Source organism: Peromyscus maniculatus, chromosome 4 (assembly GCF_049852395.1).
Source record: "Peromyscus maniculatus bairdii isolate BWxNUB_F1_BW_parent chromosome 4, HU_Pman_BW_mat_3.1, whole genome shotgun sequence".
Taxonomy (NCBI): domain Eukaryota; kingdom Metazoa; phylum Chordata; class Mammalia; order Rodentia; family Cricetidae; genus Peromyscus; species Peromyscus maniculatus.
Window position 1 is genome coordinate 97,443,592 of NC_134855.1, and position 21,460 is coordinate 97,465,051.

General features: G+C 52.6%; 1 protein-coding gene across 4 annotated transcripts; it reads right to left on the reverse strand.

The window, feature by feature from the left end:
• Positions 1–519: 519 nt before the first annotated feature.
• Rpap1 (RNA polymerase II associated protein 1) lies at positions 520–21,460 on the reverse strand. Of its 4 annotated transcripts, none has more exons than XM_042275983.2 (25): positions 21,093–21,460; positions 18,534–18,790; positions 17,916–18,064; positions 17,552–17,641; positions 14,832–14,955; positions 13,811–14,032; positions 11,962–12,141; positions 10,364–10,479; positions 10,034–10,132; positions 9,025–9,126; positions 8,681–8,848; positions 8,271–8,453; positions 8,019–8,153; positions 7,557–7,727; positions 6,761–6,918; positions 6,188–6,346; positions 5,859–6,060; positions 5,224–5,333; positions 4,811–5,006; positions 4,382–4,534; positions 4,043–4,185; positions 2,560–3,316; positions 1,312–1,488; positions 1,130–1,189; positions 520–1,011 (listed from the first exon to the last, which is right to left on the reverse strand). In XM_042275983.2, the coding sequence occupies exons 2-25, from the start codon at positions 18,709–18,711 to the stop codon at positions 862–864; spliced, it is 4,182 nt and encodes a 1,393-aa protein (XP_042131917.2). In that variant the 5' UTR covers positions 18,712–18,790; positions 21,093–21,460; the 3' UTR covers positions 520–861. The 4 variants fall into 4 exon arrangements, with proteins under 4 accessions (XP_042131917.2, XP_042131918.2, XP_076426504.1 ...); XM_042275984.2 differs by having other exon boundaries at positions 21,312–21,439; XM_076570389.1 differs by having other exon boundaries at positions 14,832–14,952; positions 21,312–21,428.

Genomic DNA, 21,460 nt, shown 5'->3' on the forward strand with positions numbered 1-21,460 from the left:
GAACTAAGTCAATGTGTGTTTTGATCCACTCCTCTCATCACGGTCCTACTAAGGGAAGTCCACTGTGTGGGGCTGGGGATGGCTCCGTGGTTAGTGCACTTGGGTTTGGCTTCCAGTACCCACAGCAGGCAGCTCACAACCCCCTATAACTACAGCTCCAGGGGAGCCAGCATTATCTCCTGGCCGCTGTGGGTACTGCACACACGGCATACATTCATACAGATACACACATAAACTTAAAAAAAAAGCCCACCGAGAAGGGCATATTGGAGAGTACTACATCAGGCTGACATCTGGCCTCACTGACCCCTGTACTTCCAGGGGCCTGCACTGAGTTCTCCAGGACCACACCCAGTCCCAAGAGCATTGTCACTATCACAAACCTCTAGGACACACATCTCTGCCATCTGCAGACGGAGACCGTTTCTACCTCCCATTGGGATGTTTTTCTCCCACTTCTCTAGAGATAATCCACCCTTGCTACCAACTATGAACACAAAAAAACCAGTTCAGACCAGCTAGACTAGAAAAGAATTTATTTCAACGGGTAGCAGAGCAATCATACACCCATGTCTGGTAAGGACTGGAGTGGGTGAGGAGAAGGGTCTCAGACTGTTCTGTGCCCACAGTGGGGTAAATAGGTCACCCTCCACTCCTAGCAAAGCCCTCGGAGCCCCAGATCCTCAGCTCCAGTATCGGGATGTAATAAGAGTTCCTTCTGTTCTAAAAATGGCTCAAACAATGTGCTCTCAGGAAGGCAAGTCCCCCACTTCCCTTATGGACTGATGCTCTTCTGTTAGAGCAGACTTCCGCTGGCAAGCCCCAGGAGAATATATCCATCTCTAGCTAGTGCCTAGTGTACTACGTCTTGAATCCTCCATTCTGGAGCACCTCTGTGGGCAATGTCTGCAGGTACTGCTGTCTTAGGCGAGGTAACTGGGAATACAGCTCAAAGCCCTCTGGGAGGCTGGAGTTGGGAAGCTTATAGTGGAGGAGATGCTGCCGCAGACCCTGTAGAGAGGGGAAAACCATGAAGTGGGGGGTGAGTCTGTTGAGGTTTGGTTCCTTAAGCCCCAGCCCACCCCAGCCCACCCCGTATCCTTCCCTTTCCTAATACCCACAGTCCTACCTCATCTGCCAGCAGCCACGTTTTCTGAAGCATACTCCTTCGGGCAGCCTTCACCTCATCCTAGCAGCAGAAGAGGGAGATGTGGGACTTAGTTCAGCACTGGCCTTGCTGAACCCTCACCCCCTCCCCAACTGGCCCGCCCACTAGCTCCCCCTCCCTCTGAACACTGGGATGTGACTCACTGAGCTCTTTGGGTCTTGAGAGAAGATGAAACTATTGACATGAGCCACGACCACAGTGTAGAGGACAGGGCACCAATGTGGACGGAGCACGCCGGTAACCAGGGCCCGGAAGTAGAGCTGCAGGAGAGCCAGGCTGTCTTCAGCAGGCTCTGTGTAGCACTCCAAGGGCACAGGCAGCTGTCATGGAGGGAAAGGATATGCTGAGGGCGAGGGTGGACATGAGCATCATTGGACACTGACTGCTAGTCACAAGTAACCAAATCCTAAGGGCAGAGAGCAGGCCCCAGAAGGACATTTCCCTTCTTTAGTACATGGGTGAAAGCTAAAGAGCAAAGACCAGTGCTGGGGTGTGGCTTAGAGCCCCAGCACCTTCCTGGGATGCAGAAGGCCCTGGGTTCCATTTCCAGCACACACACAGTATTGATTTCTTAAGTGTTTTTTGTTTGTTTGTTTTGTTTTTTCCCCAGACAGGATTTCTCTGTAACATTCCTAGTTGTCTGGAACTTGATTTTTTGTAGACCAGGCTGGCCTTGAACTCACTGAGATCCACCTGCCTCTGCCTCCCAAGTGCTGAGATTAAAGGTGTACACTACCACATCTGGCTCTAAAACTTTTTTATTATTGATTTATCATTACTTATTTATTTACTTACTTATTTATTTGGTTTTTGAATACAGGGTTTCTCTGTGTTACAGCCTCGGCTGTCCTGGAACCACAGAGATCGGCCTGCCTCTGCCTCCTGAGTGAGGGATTAAAGGCGTGCACCACCATGCCCAGCGTGAGCCTGACCACCCTTTAGAACTTTGTTTCTTAGCCTTATTTCCAGTAAGTGCTCCACAGAAATTTCTCAAAAGAGTCAAACTCTCCCCAAACTTCCACACCAGGTCAAACCTATCTCCCCCATAACACCTTTTCCTTATGGGAAGTCCACTCTGATCGTTTTAAAAATTCTCTGAATTCCGACTTAACAAGCCAAGAATCTGAGTAATTAAGAACTATGGTTCTGATTTTGGTCTCAGCATATCCTTCATCTAGACTGCAGGAGTTTATAAGCAGAAGCCAACCCTTGATAATATGGATACCTACTCTCTGTCTGCCAGATTCCAGAAAGGGAAGGGGTCCCTTCTGTTCTCTACCATCCTGATGGTAAAATGAGGAACCGAGGCCCCCCAAAGCTCCGCACTGCTCAGGACTGCCCCAAGGGTCCAGTACAGGGGTCTTGGCAGACCCTGAGGGCTGAGCACGTACCTGAGTCAGCGGCAGGCCCAGGGCTCGCAGGACTCCCACGTGCTCCCCAAAGAGAGCGAGGCGCAAGGTGACATTGAAGCGGCGCTGCAGAGGAAGGAGGACCAGAGCCCCAAACAGGTGGTCCCCAAAGGAGACAGCCTCAAAGTGGTCCAAGAAGCTGGCATAGAGGTCGGGAAAAGACGTCAGGCCAGGGAGTGGGCAGTCCAGGTTGAGGCTTGGCAGGACCTGGGGCTGACAGAGCCGCACTAAAAGAGCCGCCACCAGACGCTGCACCGGAGTCTCTCGGAATAGCTCGCTGTCCACCAGGAACACACACATGAGCCGTGCCAGGCGGGCGGCAGGAGGCACCGCCCCGAGGGCCTCAGGGCGCCAGCTCTCCAGAAGTAGCACCCACTGTAGGACCCGCGTGGCGATGCCTACAGAGTCAGCAGCAGGAAGCCCAGAGGGAGTATCTGAAGCCTGATGGTAGAGATGGATCAGTGGCTGGAAGGGCCAGTCGGTGGGCAGCAGTGGCTCCCTGGGCACAGGCAGCAGCAGGCTTGAGACTTGCAGCAGCTCCCCACGGTATAAGGCTTGGGAGGTCAGCAGGCTGCCTCGGGCTGGTGAACAATGGGCCAGGTAGCAGCTGCGGATGCTAGGGAGATCCTGGCAAGCTTGAACTAGGAGAGCCCCTCGTCTATACTGAGGGTCCCCACTGTTCCCTAAGGACAGTCCATCAGAGAAGTCAGCTGCTTCTGGACCACCTGACGCGTTTTCCCTGTAACAGGACACAAAAGCCAAAACTGAGGGCTGGGACCATAGCATCTAGACAGCTGCATCAGCGCTCCAGGGTTCCCAAATGCAGTCCTGGGCCTTTCCGCTCCCCTGAGAGCGCCTCACACCACAATGTTGCGTAGCAGTTAGGAGATGGGACAGAGGCAAGTTGACTTAAACGTCTGTGCTTGATCTCGAGCTGTGCTGGGACTGAGGTGTGTTCTACCCAACTCCTATTTCCTTATTTATTCATGAGACAGCCTCATTCTGGTGTGTTCCAACCAGCTCTTGTTTATTTATTTATTTACTTTTGAGACAGTCTCTTTCTCATGCAGCTGACCTAGAACTTGACAGGTAGCCAAGGCTGGCCTCGAACTCCTGACTTTCTTGCTGCTATCTCCCAAGTGCTGGGATGACGGGTGTGCATTACCATACCCGGTCCCCCATAGAATCAGCCTCGCACATGCCACAGGCGTCTACTGTTCAGCGGCATCCCAGCTTATGCTCCATTTTTTAGCCACAGTCACATTGTAAAGTCTTATCATTCTCGGGTGGGACGAAGATGAATAGCCTCATCTTCACTTTACTGAGGGAATAACAAATTAAGTATAATACCTGAAGGAAAGAAACTAAAACCTAGGTTTCTTAGCTCCAAGATGCTGTTTGGGTAACAAAATTAAGCAGTATCCAAAAGTGCCAAACACCTGATGCCTGAACCCCCTGGACTCACGGCAGGAACTCCAGCCGGAACACAGAGCTCAGCAGCAGCTCTTGGGCGAGGTGTTCACTTCCAGGCAGCAGCCGGCTCAGCAGGGCCAGGGCCAGAGCATGGTGGAGGGCAGGGTTGGCGGCTGGCTCTGGCTGCAGTGGTGCCTGGGGAGGAAGACAGGACATTAGTCAGTGCAGGGAGGGCGGCATGGACGTACAGAGAGTGAGGCAGTGGACAGGAAGGTGGAGGACATGAACCAGGGACTCTGGCCTCAGGAGGAAGTGCATGGCCTGCAGAAACAGCCCCGGCAACAGAGAGGCAGGGGTAAGTGTGGGATTGACTCCGCAGACAGGAACCCACCACTTTTTGGGCCAAGGAGAGCACCAGGTACTGCAGGTGGTACTCATGGCGCAGGGCCCAGGCAGAGCAGGGTGTGAGCTGTGGGGCAGGCCCAGGAGCCACACACTGGAGAAAGTAGTTCTGGAGTCCCGGGGTAGTCAACACTGCAGCCAGCTGAAGAGACAAGTTTGTTCAGACCTGGAAAGTGACTCTAATGTGTCCTAGGGCCCCCGGGCTGCTGCCCTCCCAGCCATCCCTTCTCCTGGCCCCTCCCCCTTCTCCTGGCCCCTCCCCCTCCCTTCTCCCAGCCCCTCCCCCACTCCTTATCCTGGCCCCTGCCCCTCTCTTCTTCTGACCCCTCCCCCTCCCTCCTCCTGGCCCCCTCCCCCTTTTCCTCCCCCTGCTATCTTGGCCCCATACCTGGCCTCTAAATAGGCACCCAAGGTTTACCTGTCCACAAAGCCCCCTGTGGATCCGGACAAGAGTGTTGAGAAGAGAGAGGAGAGCAGTGAGGAAGGGGAAGGGTGAGGCTGAGCCAGCCACACTGTGAGGGGGACAACCTCCTGCACAGCCCAGCGACACCAGGCTGGGGAGCGCTTCAGGAGCAGGAGCGCAGGACAGCGGATTGCAGAGCGCAGAGCAGAGCCTGCAGGAGAATGTAGATGCTGAGGAGACTCTGGTCTGGGGAATGCCAGTGGGGACCTGGCTGTGCAGAGCAGGGTTCTCCCCATGGCAACCTGGGTTTCTTTCAGGCCCCGAAGGGGGCCGCATCCTAGGGTGGATTGGGGAGACCGAGCCAGGAGCCCTCCAGGAGAGGAAGTGCCTCCTCCCCACATTCCCCCAGCTGCCCACACAGAACATACCTCAAGGAATCCCACAGACGGCCCAGAGAAGGCTGATTCAGCAACGGTAGCAAGAGCTCGTCCAACAAGCGCTCCATGTCCTGAAGCCAATCCTCTGGGCACGAGTTCGCCTGGAGGAGCAAGAGGGTCCCCCAGCTGATGGGCCAAACACCCATTTTCCTAGGCCTGGAGACCCAGACCAGTGCCCTCATGCTAAGAGGGTCCCCGTGCTGATGGGCCAAGCACCCATTTTCCTAGGCCTGGAGACCCAGACCAGTGCCCTCATGCTAAGGGCCACAGCCCGACCTTTCTGAAGGACAGACAGCCCTGAGCTTACTCTAGCACACAACATCTAGGGGAACAAGAGAAGAAAAGACAGAGGCTGAGCTGCTGCTCAGGGGTCTCTGGTCCCATCAACAAGGTTCCTGGGAAACAGGAAGGAAGAGACAGGGAGAGGAGAAAAGGAGAGGCGGGCTCAGTGGAGGAGCAACTGCCTAGCACGCCTGAGGCTCTGGAGCCAGCCTTCCACTCAGTACCTACCACATGACACATGCCTACCCAAGCCCCAGAAAGGAGAGGTGCCGACAGAGGAGGAGTGGGGAAGGCCAGACAGAAGGACGTGGGGCCTGCAGACAAGGCAGGCCGGCTGCACTCACCTGCCGGCTCCAGGCCTGATAGTAGGCACTCAGGAACAGCAGGCAGGCGCTGGGCACTGGGCCCAGGGCAGTCCAGACATCAGGTCTGGGCAGGCACTTCAGGGCCTGCTTTAGACATGGCTCGACCAGCGGCTGAAGTCCAGATACCTGTGTCCAGGTGACTGAAGAAGGGATGGCGGACACACAGGCCTCAGCAGGGCCACTGTCGGAGAGCCAAAAGGGACAAAGGTAAGGATCTGGCCGCCTTGTTCCCTCTAGAGGAGCATTCCCATTTGTCCTGGGGTTGCTGCTGCGCATGCCTGCTGGCAGGCTCAGACAGAGCTGCCTACCTGGTGGATTCAGGGTGTGTGCTGCTAGCTGCCAGGGTCAGCTGGGTAAGCAGAGTGAGCAGAGAGGCCATCCGCTGCATGGACAGTGGCCGCGGGGGGTGGGTACTGAGCTCTGAAGGCAGTGTCTGCAAGGCCCGCATGAGCACTGGGTACAGCTCCCTGGGGAAGAACAATTGGCCTTCACTATCTGAAGAGACCAAGATGAGGCCACAAAGCACAGGCCTGCCAGGAGCTTCAATCTGGTGACAGAGGATCAGGAGGGAGAAAGCCCTAGGAGGGAGACACCATGCAAGGCTAGGTCCTGAGAACTGAGAAGGCTGCAGCCCTTCATGGTTGCCCCCCAAAAGGGAACTGGCACCTGACTGCACCAATACACTAATGCTTTTGTCAAAGACTGCAGTTCATGCTCTTCCCTAGCAGGGGCTCCCAAGTCATCGGTCAGCACAAATCCCCTCGTCACCCTCGGCCTCCCTTCCTGGGGACCTTGAACAAAGCTGAAGGAAGTCACAGGTAAGACTCAAAACGCACAAACAGCAGGGCCCTACGAGAGGCCTACCTCTTGCCTCTCCTCACCTGTAAAGGTCACCACCCTGGCCGTAGGAAGCGACCACAGCCCACAGACGGAGGGCTTCAGTGCTCAGCATCTCTGCTTCCTCAGGGGGCAAGGCCAGCTCCTGAGGCGCTTCGGCTATGAATCGGCACAGACGGCTCCTGAAGTCAAGGCTGCTCAACTGGAGATGAGCAGAAGGTGTGGTATCAGGATTATCCACCGAGTATCGGGTTCTCTCTTGGAAACGGGCTCAAGCAGCTCCCTCTCTAAGTCTGTGACCCACGGGGCCTGTGGCTCTGGGCAGTGGAAGAACCTCAGCCCTTCCTTCATCTTTTTTTAAATGTTTATTTGGGGCTGCAGGTGTTCACATGTCACAGCATGTATACGGAGGTCAGACGAAACGTGCCCGGTCATTTCTCTCCTCTTCTGACTGGCCTCAGGTCTCAGGCTTGGCAGGGCAGCAAGTACCTTTACCTGCTGAGCCAGCTCACTGGCCAGCGCCCTTCCTTCTTTTTAGGCAGCATTTGCTAGGTGCCTTTTCTGCTGGGCTACAGGTGATGAGTGCCTGCTGCATGCCGCAGCGCTAGACCAGTTTGGTGTCAGAGAACCCTCCCCACATTATGAGACCGGAATAGGTCCAACAGACCCAGGTGCCCAGGCGCCTGCCTGCTGCTCGTTTCTCTTGAATTTCTACGCAACGGGACCAGAGGGGAAGAGGAAAGTCTGGAGTGAGGTAGCTATCAATTCATGGATCATGCTTAATCCAGCCCAAACGAGGCTGGGCCTGTGCCCTTCATCTTTGCCCTGTGTCCTGCTTACCAGCCGGGCAGCAATATTCCTCCCAGCTGAAGCCAGGACTCTTAGCAGTTTCATGGCAGCGGCACAGGGCACTTTGTATAGACTGGAAGTAGGCCCCACCCCCATGGGGGACCAACTGGTAGGCAGGAACTCTTGAACTATGGTGTCTATTAGCCGAGGACACTCCAGGACCTACAGGAGACAGGAGGAAAAGGGAGGCAGAGAGGATCAAGATGAAGTTCATCAGCTGGGCACAGACCACGGGCTCACACCTATAATCTCAGTACCCAGGATGCTGAGGAAGGATGTCCACAAGTTCCAGGCCAGCCTGAGCTATATCATGAGCTCTAGGCCAGCCCTTGCTATAATAAGACCCTATCTCAAAACAACAACAGCAACAAAAATAACAATAACAAACCATAAAATGGAGAAGAACGAGCCCATGGGTCGTTTGCCCATTCAGTGCCCTCCTATCTATCTTACCCTCATAGCTGACTCCAGGGAGTGCCGGGCCACGCGGGTAAGCACAGCCAGGATGTCAAGGACCACAGAGGGCCCTGGGCAGGTCACCTCCAGCACATACCGCAGCCGAGGCAGCAGGTTGGTAGCCAGGAGCCCCTAGGACTCAGAGAAAGAAACCATTGCCACATGAGATGGAGTGCAGGTCTTGATGACCCCTGCCGCCCAACAAACCTGCCCGCTCGGTCAAGGCCTGGAACGCAGATTGCCCTCTACCTTGATGACATCGTGTCTGGCCAGGTCGGGTGGAGGGCGGCTTTCCTCCTCAGGGGTCTTCTTCTTTGCCTTTTCTGTTGTGGGTTCTTCCTCCTCACCTTCCTCCTCTTTGTCCTCCTGGCTGGGCATCAGAGGGAACACCGAAGCTCCATGATACCAAGAGAAGGCGCTGTCAAGGAGCTCCTGGCAGAGGTGGGAAGAGACGGACAGGCAAGGAATGGTTCCGGGGTAGAGCAAGCTCTCCCTCCTGACACACAAATAGCAGAGCCAAGGCTCCCGGGCTTGTGGCGTTGAGAAGAGGCTGCCACCTGCTCCCCAGTCTCCACTCTGCCTGTGGAGCCTTGGCAGAGGGCGTACCTGGGATGCAGAGCAGACCCTGCCACCTGAGCCCACTCCCACCCCTGACATACCTCATCTCCAGGAGCTACTAGCAGGGCACGAAGAGCCCGGACAGCCGCTGCGATGACCCCGTCTACCCTGTCATCCAGAGAGAATCGCAGCAGGAAGAGGAAACCAGCATCCAAGAGGAGGCGCAAGATACTGCCCACCAGGCGGTCTCCAAACTCCCCAGCCTGGGCCTTGGGGTCGGGGAAGAGACTGATGAGATGCAGAAGTGGTACAGGCCCTTTGCTGACCCGTGACCCTGCATCTGTCCCGTTCCTAGACTGACCCACAGTGAAAAGAAAGAGTCTACGATCAGGGCTAAGGGATGGGGTGGGACTAGGTAGGACCAGGCCAGCAGCAGTCCACTCACCCTGCCGATGATCTGGGACAGCACATGCAGTGCCAGTGCTCTCTGCTGGGACACCTGGCTACGGGTCAGGTGGAACAGCTCCTGGAGAGAGTACCCTGCTCTCTGGTGCAGGGACAAAAAGTCAGAAGGGATCGAGACATAAGGGTAGTGTCCCCCAAATACCCAGGAGGGTGTCAAGGAAAAGGCAACTAAGCAAATGATATCTAGTCCTTGCCCTCCTTGGAGCCTCAGGCTGATAGAGAGTACAGGACATGCACACAGCAACGGTAGCATAAAGCAAACGTTCTTAAAGATTTGTTTATTTCATGTATATGGATGTATATATGTATATGTCCACTCGTACGCCTATCTGTACACCAGAAGAGGTCATCTGCTCCCATGAGACTACAGTCACAGATGGTTGTGAGCCACTACATGGGTGCTGGGAATTGAACTCAGGACCTCTGAAAGAGCAGCCTATAGCTGATGTTTAATTTCCAATCAGAAGACAAGTGTGGAAAAGGACTGTCTCCGTAGGTAGGTGCGGCTCCAATGGCCCAGCATGAGCTAAGGGTGCGGACATTCCTTGGAGGGAGCCCTGTTAGGCTGTGAAAATGGCGATCGTGTGGCAGCATCAGCGGATGGTGGAGCAGGAGTAAAGGAGGCAGAGCTGGAGGACCTACAGGCTGTCCTGCCAGGCTGAGGAGCTAGGACCTCACTCTGTGAGCAAAGGAGAGCTGGGGAACGTTCCAAGGTAAGGGGCGGCTTGACTTAGGCCAGAGGAAAACAGGATGGCAGCCCCATGAGACATGGAATGGCCTGAGGGAAAGCATGCAAGGCCTGGCTTTGAGTTCCACAACACAGCAAAATGCCAGAGAAGGAACAGCACTTTGACTCTAAGAAACTGAGTGAGAGCAAGGCCGGGAGCTGGAACAGGGTACCCAGGTCAAAGGCAGACCGGAGCTCCTTTTCTGCAGTTGTTAAACACTTGCCAAGAGCTGCCCCGTCTTCTTTGGGTCCCAGACCTTACCTCTGCCTCTTCTCCATGGTGGTGCAGGCCCAGATGGGTGGGCAGATCCACATCGGGCGCCAGGAGCTCTCCCTGAAGGCTGAATCGGGCCTGCATTCTCTAAGAGAAAGAAAAAGACTGGGCTTGGAACAGCGGCACCTTCTCCATACTCCACCACCTCAAGCTCAAGCAATTTAGGATTAGGTCTGGGCTCTACCTCTGACTGGAAATGAGGCTCATTTCCTTAGGGCAGGCAGGAGATAGGAGAGAAGCTGAGGGCACAGCAGAGCTCGTTCTCAAGGCCCAGGTCTGGGCAGGAGCGCAGCAGCCCCATCCCCCCTGGTCCCTCACCTCCTGTGTCTGCTGCCGCCGGAGCGGGGGCAGGTCCTGGGTCCAGTGGAGCTTCTCCAGCTCAACCGTGTCCATGTGGAGCCACTCTTTGTGGGGGGTCATGGGCAGCTTCAGTGCTAGGGAGAGAGAAGCACAGTGTTCCTCGGGGGCTTGGCTCACTTGTCAGCGGCCACAGGCCCTCTGCACTGAATCTAGCAGCTTCTACCCCTAGCTATGGCTACATGGCATGGCTTGGGGGCTGGAACCCCTGGGAACTGATGAACGTCTCAACTACAGCAGACACAGGCAGTCCTGCCTCCAGCCCCTCGCTGACCCCCAAGACTTGTTCGAAGGAGAAAGAGGAGAAAAGGAAGAGGAGGAGGAACGGAAGAGGAAGACAGGACACCACAGGCCAAGGGAGGTACAGCAGTCCACTCTCTGGTCCCAGACCGCTGAAGGACAGGGACAGGGACAAAGAAGAGGTGGCAGCTAAGCTGCCCCAGTGGCCCAGGATACCACATCCTTCAGCTTCCCCACCCCCCACCCCCCCTCAGCCTGCCTGGCTGGCCCAGCAGGCCTCCAGGAGCAGGCGGTTCCGGGTCCTAATTCAATTTTCTCTTTTGTTAATCCCTAATGGAATAATCTTGTTTCTGGGAAATAAGTGTGTCCACTGGCCTCTGCTTCTGGTCTGGCATGTCTGAGGTCCTGCATCAGCTTCTTCTCCCCTCAGGCTGGCCCTGCCAGCCCTGAAACACTGAGGGAAGAGGACGAAGCAGGAGCTGTGCATGCGCGGCAAGGGCGGGAAGGTGGGAGGGAGCCGCATCACAGCCTCTCGGGTGACTTCTTGCTGCCTCTTCAGGTGTGGGGAGGAGGTGTGGGGAGGAGTGGGGGGAAACAGGACAAGCAAGCAGAAGTATATGCAGGAAGCGTACCCCAGCAGAGGAGGACTATCCCCGCCAATTTACAGGCACTAATGAAGATCAACATTCCACCTCCAAGGGCAGAGGCGCATCCTCTTCCCCACCAGCCAGGCCAAGGAGAAAGCAGTTTTTTTCTACTTTTTCTTTTTTTACATTTATTTATTTTGTGTATGAGGGTAGGTGTGTATGCGTGTTACAGCGTGTGTGGAAGTCACAAAACGGCCCTTGGCAGCTGCTTCTCTCTCCCACCATGTAGGTTCCAGGGATCTACCTCAGGCTCTCAGGCTTGGTGGCGAGCACCTTTAGTCTCTGAGCCTCCCATCAGCCCACTCCCCTCTTTTGTAGCCTTGGCTGTCCCGGGACTTGATATGGAGACATCAGGCTGGCCTCAAACTCACAGATATCCCCCTGCCTCTGCCTCTCCAGGGTGCTGGAAATAAAGACGTGAGCCACCATACCTGGCTATTCTCCTTTTTGCTCTCTACTCTTTTTCTTTTCTTTTTTTTTGGTTTTTCAAGACAGGGTTTCTTTGGTAGCCCTGGCTGTCCTAGAACTCACTCTGTAGACCAGGCTGGCCACGAACTCACAGAGATCCACCTGGCTCTGCCTCCCGAGTGCTGGGATTAAAGGCGTGCGCCACCACCGCCCCCCTTTCCTCCCTGCTCTTAGCCATCAAAAGACGTTATCTCTCCTCCACACCTGGGGCTCTTGGCTCCGGCTTGTCCTCCTTCCTGGACTCACTGGCAGAAGTTGACATGATGGGCTCTTCTTTAGTGACAGGAACTGTGGGACTTCCTGGGCTCTGCTCCTTGGCGGCCTTTGGTCCTGCTTGCTCCAAGGCATTGCCATGAGATCTCAAGAAGGCAACCAAGCTGGGGTCTGGGGTAAAGGTGGATAGAGTAAGAAGCGGGGTGGGTACTCCCGCGCCTCCTGCACACCCGACACCGGCTTAAAGTCTCCCAGGCCTGGGTGCCAAGCACAGGACAAACTGCTTCCCCCCACAGCCCAGGACCCCTGCACTGTCCTGTGGCCCTTTAATGACCCTGCCAGCCCACACCTGTACAGCCCTGGGGCCTGACTATCCCCCAGAGCCCCTGCGCTCCAGTCCTCTGGCCCAGGTTCCCATGCCTGAGCCTCGGCTTGCCACCAGGTCAAGTCTGAAGCAGCTGTGGTTTCCTGGATGTTGAACAGAGGCCTTTCTTCCGTTTTTCCTCAGTCAGTTTGCACATACATTGACTAGAAACTTAGCACACGTTACCTAAGCGCTCCAGACAGTGGGGACAGGACTGACTGGGAGAAGGTGCGGCACAGCACCCTATCAGGTGCAACAGGAGTACTGTGGTCGCTTACACCCAGTGATGAAGTATGGCCAGATAAAGCACAGCGGGACCGGCAGCAGGCAGCACAGTCACACATGATGGGCCGGGGGCTAGACCAGTGAGAAGCACTAAATCTTAGATTTCATCCGTATTTGTGTCTTAATCCGAAACACAGGGCCAGGTGTATAAAGCACCTTGCCTGGCATGTGCAGAGCTCTGGGTTTCAACTGCAGCACCCACCCCCCCACTTCCCCCAGTTAATCCACTCTGCAGTTCTCACCATCTATGTGACTTGTGGACAATTTAATTTCTGAGCCTCGTATTTTCCCCCTTTCGAGGAATCCTTTGTTTTAAGTTGTTACAGGAGATATGGGGAGGTTGTATGTGCCATGGTGCACACGTGGGGTCAGAGGACAACTTAGTGGGGTCAGTTCTCTCTTCCACCTTCACGGGGTTCCAGGAATCGAACCCTGGTCATCAGGCTTGCTCAGCAGGCACCCTTACCCACTGAGCCATCTCATGAGCCTCACGTTTTCTGCTGGTGAAGAAGGGTCTCACTGAGACAGCAGGCCTCAAACTGGGCATGGAGCTGGGCATGGACTCGGGCCTCCTCCCTCCACCTCACAAGTGCTGGGGTTCAAGGTCGGTAGCACCCTGAGCAGCACAGCCGTGGCTGCTTTTGGTTTTGAGACAGAGTTTCTCTGTGTAGCCTGGGCTGCCCTGGCACTCTGTAGACCAGGCTGGCCTCGAACTCAGAGATCCACTTGCCTTTGCCTCGTGAATGCTGACATTAAAGGTGTACAGTACCACTGCCCAGCTATTTTTTTGTCTTTTGGTTTTTGTTTCATTAGTAAAACTAAGTTAATACCATATCTCTCCCAGGCGAAGAGGAACAGTTTAAGGATAAAACAGAAGAAATGCACGAAAGTATTCATCATGCAGCCTATCAATTTCCAATGCCTCTAAGTAAATAAATACTGGAAACAGGTCTGACCTGTACTTGTACATACTTTAGGGGCTCACTGCTTCCCTCAGCTCCTTTAGGGGCTGGAGGTACAGTTCAGTGGTATGGCATTTGCCTAGAATATGTAAGGACCAGGGTTCAATTCCAACTACCAAAATAAACAAGCCAACACACAGCGAAGTACCTGGCCCTCACAGAAGGCCTTCCCCAACAAGGGGCAGCTCTTCCTTAGCTTGGCCCCAGCGAGAAGACCTAGCACCCATACCAAGCTGAGCCAGTAACTGCTGCTGCTCCTTCAGGATCTCCTCAGGATCCATGGCCTGCAGTCTTGCCACATTCTCTTCGTGGATGGTCTGGACTTCCTGCTCGGCCGCCTGGCTCCTCAGCCCCTTCCCTGTGACCAGATTCGATCTGTGGAAGTCATGGCTGTCCCCTGGAAACTGGCTGCCTTTGTCCCTGGAGGAGGGTGGCTCAGAGGGCACAGCACCTGAAAGAAGTGCACCACCAGTTTTATTACCCTGCCCTCTTGGCTCTACCTGGACCCTCTGGTCTCTTCAGTGAGGCAGCTAGTCCCACTGGACACAGAATGGAAACCACACAGCAGTCCAGGCCTTCTGGGGAGGCAAGGTGGCAGCTTCTCATTCATTCTTCACTTAAGACTTTTATGGGAAGACTTCCCTCTGAACCATCAGATCCGGACGTAGCCACCTACCACCGGTTTACCTCAGGCTCTTTCACGAGGAATTCACATCATTAATGAAAACTTGGTCAATAGCTTTTACAGTCTCTACCAGACACTTCTAACCCCCCCCCCCAATACTCACTCTTCACCAATGAGCCTGGGTTTTCAATACTGCAGATGATGTAGCACTCAAGGATGAGAGGCAGAATTAATTACTCACCCTCCCTTAGTATTTTCTATATGAAATCAATTAAAAGTATGCTTGAAGGAGTTGTAGACCAGGCTACCCTCAAACTCAGAGATCCACCTGCCTCTGCCTCCTGAGTGCTGGGACTAAAGGTGTGGACCACCACACCCAGCTGCTAGTTATTCTTTATTTAAAAAAATACACAAAGCCCTGGGTTTGACCCCTCGAACCGTATAAACTGGGCAGGGTGGCCATGGGAAGCAGGAGGGGCACAATTTTAAAGCCATCCTCCATTACAGCCAAGCTCACACTGAATCCATCAGACCTGCCTCTGCCCCATCCCACCACAGCCAGAAATACAAAGCATATTTATAAGGGACAAAAAAGACTAAACGCAAGCATTTCAGCAGCACTCACCCTCTGGTGGGTCTAGGCTGGGGACAACTTCCCCAGCTGCTGGGATCCTGTTTTCAGTCACCCTCCTGGCTGCAATCTCTTGGGCAAAGATGCTCCTCTTACCCGATGCTGCCGATTTCCCCTGCTAGACAAAGAGAAAAACCTAAGCTGTTGATATTAATTACCTGCTCTTCCTTAGCTCCTTAACCAAGGCTCTGGAACAAAGAGGAAAGAAACTTTCTCAGAGAAAGCAGAACTTCTGGGATATGGTGGTACACATCTAAAAGCCAGCGCTCTGGAGGTACAGGCAGGAAGAGCAGGAGTTCAAGACATCCTCTGCTACACAGCAAGTCTGAAGCCAGACCGAGAAATGAGACCTTGTGTCAGAAGCAAAAAGAGGATCAGCAGGAGGGCTGAGTTGGTAAGGGGCCCTGAAGCCTGGCCACATGGGTTTGATCCAAAGACCCGCAGGTTGGAAGGGCACAACTGACTCCTACAGGTTTTCTTCTGATCTCTATACCCAGGTATGAACACACTTGTGAGCACACATACAAACACACCACACACACACATACACAGTAAAAGTATTTGCTCTGGCTGGGCGGTGGTGGCGCACGCCTTTAATACCAGCACTGGGGAGGCAGAGGCAGGCGGATCTCTGTGAGTTCGAGGCCAACAGAGTGAGTTCCAGGAAAGGCACAAAGCTACACAGGGAAACCCTGTCTCGAAAAACGGAAAAAAAAAAAAAAAAGTATTTGCTCTATAAGCAGGAAGACCTGAGTTTGAACTCCCCATAACCCAAGTAAAACTGGGCACAATTAGCACATATCTGTAATCCCAGTACTTCTAAAGCAAGATGGGAGATAGAGACAAAAGAATCCCTGGAAATTCAAAGGCCATCTAAGGCTGGGTATGGTGGTGAACACCTTTAATCCTTTAATCCCAGTACTTGGGAGGCAGAGGCAGGAGGATCTCTGTGAGTTCAAGACCAATCTGGTCTATCCAGTGAGTTCCAGGTCAGCCAAGACTACATAGAGACCCTGTCTCAAAACACAAAACAAACCCAAAGGCCATCTAGTCTGACACGCAAAGCAGGGAACAATGAAGATTAGAAGGTGGGAAAGACACCTGAGGTGGTCCTCTGACCTCCAGAGTTCACACATACAAACGTGTGCACACACATCATACACTCATATACACACGCCAACAGAAAAAGGAAGGAAGTAGGACTTGGACAGTGGATAGAGATCAGGGTGCACTGTCTGCCCAGCAGCAGGAAGTACACTGCATTCAGTTCCCGCAACTGCAAAGAAACAATGCAATTCCAACACTTAGGAAGGCTGAGGAAAAAAAAAAACTCCTGTGAGTCTGAGGCCAGCCTCCTACTGAAACTGTCTCCAAAGAGAGAGAGAGAGAGAGAGAGAGAGAGAGAGAGAGAGAGAGAGAGAGAGAGAGAGAGAGAACTGGGATGTGGCTGAACAGATGGCTCAGTGGTTAGCAGCACTTGCTGCTCTTGTAGAAGACTTGAGTCCAGCACCCACAAAGTGACTCACAACCATCCATTAATTTCAGTTCCATGGGCTCAAAACCCTCTTCTGATCTCCATGGGCACCAGGCTTGAATGTGGTGTACTTACTTACATACATGCATGCCGGCAAAACACTCTACAGATAAAAGTGAAATTTTTAAGAGGATTGGAGAGATGGCTCTGCAGTTAAGAGCACTCACCATTCTTCCAGAAGACTCAAGTTCAATCCCCAGCACCCTCCTCAGGCAGCTTTTAAGAGCTTATAACTCACTTCTGTGGGCACCAGCACTTGTGTGCACATACTCACCCATACATGTACAGTTTAAAAAAAAATTTTTTTTTTTTGAGACAGTATTTCTCTGCGTAGCCCTGGCTGTCCTGGAACATGCTCTATAGATCAAGCTGGCCTTCAACTCACAGAGACCCAGCTCCCTCTGCCTCCGGAGTGCTGGGGCTAAAGGTGTGCACCACCACATCTAGCTTAGTTTTAAAATAAAATAGAGCTTTCCCCAAGTGCCTACAGAAGATTCATCCTGAGACTCACTCACTCTCTAAGCGCCGCCTGTGCTAGATAGCATTTGCCAAGGGACACAAGCTGGAGCCATGTGAAAGGAGGGAACCTCAATTGAGAAAATGCCTCCATAAGATCCATCTGTAGGGGGCAGGAGAGATGGCTCAGGGTTAAGAGCACCGACTGCTCTTCCAGAGGACCTGGGTTCAATTCCCAGCACCCATATGGCAGCTCACAACTGTCTGTAACTCCAGTTCTAGAGGATCTGACACCTTCACACAGAGTATATGCAGGCAAAACACCACTGCACATTAAATAAAGAAATCTTTAAAAAAAAAAACAAAATAAAACAATCTATCTATCTGTAGGGTATTTTCTTAATCAGTGACTAATAGGGGATGGCCCGGCCCATTGTGGGTCGTGTCATCCCTGGGCTGGTGGACTTGAGATCTATAAGAAAGCAAACTGAGCAAGACATAAGGAGCAAGCCAGTAAGCAGCACCCCTCCATGGCCTCTGCATCAGCTTCTGCCTCCAGGTTCCTGCCCTGTTTACATTCCTGTCCTGACTTTCTTCACTGATGAACTATGATATGGAAACGTAATTGAAATAAACCCTTTCATCCCCAGGCTGCTTTGATCATGGTGTTTTGCTGCAGCTATAGAAACCCTGACTAGGGCCCACCTGAGGTGCCCCCGCTCACCTGTCTCTCCTGGGAACGATGGAACACAGGGGGGAAAGCCACGCCACTGGGCACGGGCAGAGTCACGGCGACTGAACTCGTATCTCGTTCCTGTGGCAACAAAACACAAAGGAATGAAGACGCACAGGTTTCTCCAGGCTGAACCCTATTCCCCTGGCCCCAGGACCCTCATTCTGGGGGGTTCAGGACCCTCATTCCGAGGGTTCAGGAACCTACGCTGGATCTGCTCTAAGTAGCTCTAACCCAGCCCTAACCTGACGGACTGCAAAGTGGGAAAGTCTACCTTTCTGCAGCACCCTCTGCTCATAAACCCCTTTCTGCCCCAAACGGGATGCCCTGCCCACCCAGCTGGCCTAACACGTACAATAATTTTCGACAAGACGGCGGTGATGTGCTGGTCATGCCTACTCAGCCTCTCCTCAGGGTCTTCATCCTCTGGCAGCGGGTGGCCAGGGCTGGCTCTAGCTCTCTTTGCAGGAGCAGGCACCAGAGCTGGGGGCAAATCTGGGAGATCTGAAAGAAAGAACCCAGATGTTGAGTATATTCACACTTTCCTAAGAAGATATCTGGGTTGGGGGCAGCCGCAAATAACAAGACAGCTGCTCTGGGCCCTGGCTCAAGCTGTGCTACCTTGGGTATGACATTAACCTCTCTGAACCTCAGTTTCTTCATCTATATAATGGAGCTGTAGAGCTGCAGAGCTGTGTGTGGTGGTGCACAGCTGGTCTCCCAGTATTTGCAACCTTCGCCAGAAGATTGCCACAAGTTCAAAGTCAGTTGGTGCTAAATACTGAGCTCTAAACAAGCTAGAGTCCCAGAGTGAGACCCTTTCTCACAATCAAAATAGAATACTAAAAAACAAAAATAAAACAAAATTTCAGCAACAGAGGTTACAGTTGGAGCAGAATTCAGCCACCTCAGGGTAGAAGTGGGCCCCCAGGCTGACCCCTCTCTCCTCATGCCCATGCCTGCAGGCACTCACTGTGCAGGGTCACCACATCCCGGCGGTCCCGGAGCGGAAGCTGCTCTGGATGAGCATCACCACGTCTCCGACTTCCTCTCACCAGCTGCACTGCTGGAGCTGCGCCGGCCTTGAGGAACTGACTCTGGAAGCGCAGTAGGTCCACCTCAGACTCCCCAGGCTTCGGTCTGGACAGCATCCTGGCTCTCAAGCTCTACCCTTTGTGTGACTCCTTCCGGCACTGCTTTCCTGGTGTGGAGACTCACTCTCATTCACCCCTGAAAGCAATAAAACAACAGCCTTCATAACTGGTCATCTTCATGTTTTCATGAGCTCCTGCGAACTCACTCCTCACCGCTATTTCCTTCACCATCAGCACCCTCTGGACAACAATCTAGTAAAATTATTTATAGGCAAGGCAAGGGTGGTAGCACACACCTGGAACCCCAGCACTTGGGAGTGAAGCCAAGAAGGTAAAGAGTTCAAGGTTATCCTTTCCTACACAGTAAGTTCAAAAGCCAGCCTGAGATACATGAAACCCTGTATCAAAAAACAAACAAGAGTGGACGTGGTGGTGCACCACTTGGAAGGAAGAGGCAGGTGGATTTCTGTGAGTTTGAGGCCAGTCTGGTCTACCTAGTGAGTTCCAAGACAGCCAAGGCTACATAGTAAGACCCTGTCTCAAAAAAACCCAAAACAACAACCAAAAAGGATATATAGCCAATTTAGGTTATTTACAATCCGTGGGTGACAAAATACTCAAAATATTCTCAAATTAGATGATATTGGTAGCAATCTTATGTATGTACTAACAAGCCACTGAACTGTACACTTTAAAAAGATATATTCGCCAGGTGTGGTGGCAATTAGGGAAGCAAAGGCTGGCGGATCTCTGGGAATCTGAGGTTTGTTTGGTCTACATAGAGAGATCTTGTCAAAGAAAATAAACAAAAGCCGGGCGGTGGTGGCGCACGCCTTTAATCCCAGCACTCGGGAGGCAGAGCCAGGAGGATCTCTGTGAGTTCGAGGCCAGCCTGGGCTACCAAGTGAGTTCCAGGAAAGGCGCAAAGCTACACAGAGAAACCCTGTCTCGAAAAACCAATAAAAAAAAAAAAAAAAAAAAAGAAAATAAACAAATAAATCAACAAGGGCTCAATGGCTCAACCAACAAAGAAAGACACTTGCTGCCAAGCCTGGCAACCGGGATTCAATGCCCAGCCCACGTAGTCAAAAGAGAGAACCAACTCCTGCAAGCTGTTCCCAGATCTCCACAAGCACAATGGCATGTGCGCCTACCGCCACAAAATACATTAAAGAGATAATGTAATACAAATAAATGTAAAAATACGGCACATGGGAGAGCCCAGTACGCTGGCCATTTTCTAACGGCTAAGGGCAATAAGAAGCCAGGAGATATACTAGCCAGGCAGATCAGATCCCGACAGTGCCGAAGAATAATGTACTCCCTTACTCTTCGTCCACCGCTGTGCAGGATCAGATGTGATGACTATAGTCATGAGGCCAGTATAGAAAACATCCCTAACACAAGGGCTAAAGGGGACAGAAATGGAAAACAACCACGTGAGTGTATAACTTAAGGAACAGAACCAAAAGTCATCTGTGATTGACTATGCCTGTAACCCCAGCACTCAGGAGGTTAAAGCAGGATCAAGAGCTTGAAGACAGTTTGTGCGATAATATAACAAAACCTTGTCCCCAAAAAGTAAAAAACAAAACCAAATAATATTACCCCTAAAAATGCTTTTTAAGTTTTCTCTGGGCTGAGTGGTGTACAAAAGTCTATAAATGTTCACAGTTATTATCACAGCTCTCCACATCTACATAATTAGCTCTAGGCCTACCTGGATGACAGTGTGAGACCATCTCAGAAAAGAAAAAAAAAAGAGCTAGACTAGGCTACCAGGCTAGGAGACACTGTGTGTGTGTGTGTGTGTGTGTGTGTGTGTGTGTGTGTGTGTGTGTGTCAGGTGTAGGTCAGTGGCACAGTAAATGCCAGCCTAGGCTACTAGGGTAGGAGACACTGTGTGTGTGTGTGTGTGTGTGTGTGTGTGTGTGTGTAAGGCCTTGGTTTCATTGCCCAGTAAACACACACACACACACACACACATAGGGCTGTTGTGGGTAGTTTAGCAGTAGTGTTAGAAATCAGTAAGTCAGAAATCAAATACCAGCTCCACTACTTACTAGAGTAAAAATAGGCCAATTATTTAAGCTCTTCCAAAATCAGTTTCAACTGTAAAATGCACAGGGCTGGGACACCGGTAATCGTAGCATTTGGGAATCAGGAGGATCAGGAGTTTCAGGTCAGCCTGGGGTAAATGAAACCTTTCAAAACAACAACAGCAAAAGACTATTGCACGAAACGTGCCTACCACAGTACCTGTTATATAAACCCCAGTGAATGAAAATAGCTGGTTCCGTGCTACGGAAAGAAGCCAATGTACTCCCCCACAATCTCCAGGAGAGATTTGTGTCAAATCAATTTGTGCTACAAGTTACACCCTGAATCCCGGTAAGGATAGTTCCTACAGATTAACTCGGAAGCGAAGGAAAACTAACCATGGATCTACTGGGTTTTCGAATTGCTTCTTACACCGCAGCCTTGACTTGGACGACACAACCTGTCCGGAGACTGCGCCTAAGACTCTAGCCAAGCATCTTGGGTCACACCCGTCAGCCGCCGAAATGAAGGGCTGCGCCCCGGGTCTGTGTAACACAGGGGTCTCAGCCACTGCTGTGCAAAGACTCCCAAGCAGGTTATGACAAATAATCGGACACCTTGCTCCTGGATTCTCCGCCTGAGCCACTTGAAGCGGGTCTCTGCAGCCAGCCACCTACTCGAACGACGAACGCCTGGGCGCCGCCATCTTGCCCGCGCGGAGCCGCACTTCCGCCGCCGCTAGAGTTCAGCTTCCGCCGAGCAGTCT

Excerpts from the sequence above, each read along its gene's own strand:
- Rpap1 (XM_042275983.2), bottom strand. The coding sequence starts at position 18,711 with ATGCTGTCCAGACCGAAGCCTGGGGAGTCTGAGGTGGACCTACTGCGC. Across the intron at positions 10,133-10,363 it reads GGCGGCAGCAGACACAGGAG|AGAATGCAGGCCCGATTCAG; the intron begins GTGAGGGACCAG and ends TCTTTCTCTTAG. Across the intron at positions 4,186-4,381 it reads TCTCCTTGGCCCAAAAAGTG|GCACCACTGCAGCCAGAGCC; the intron begins GTGGGTTCCTGT and ends CTTCCTCCCCAG.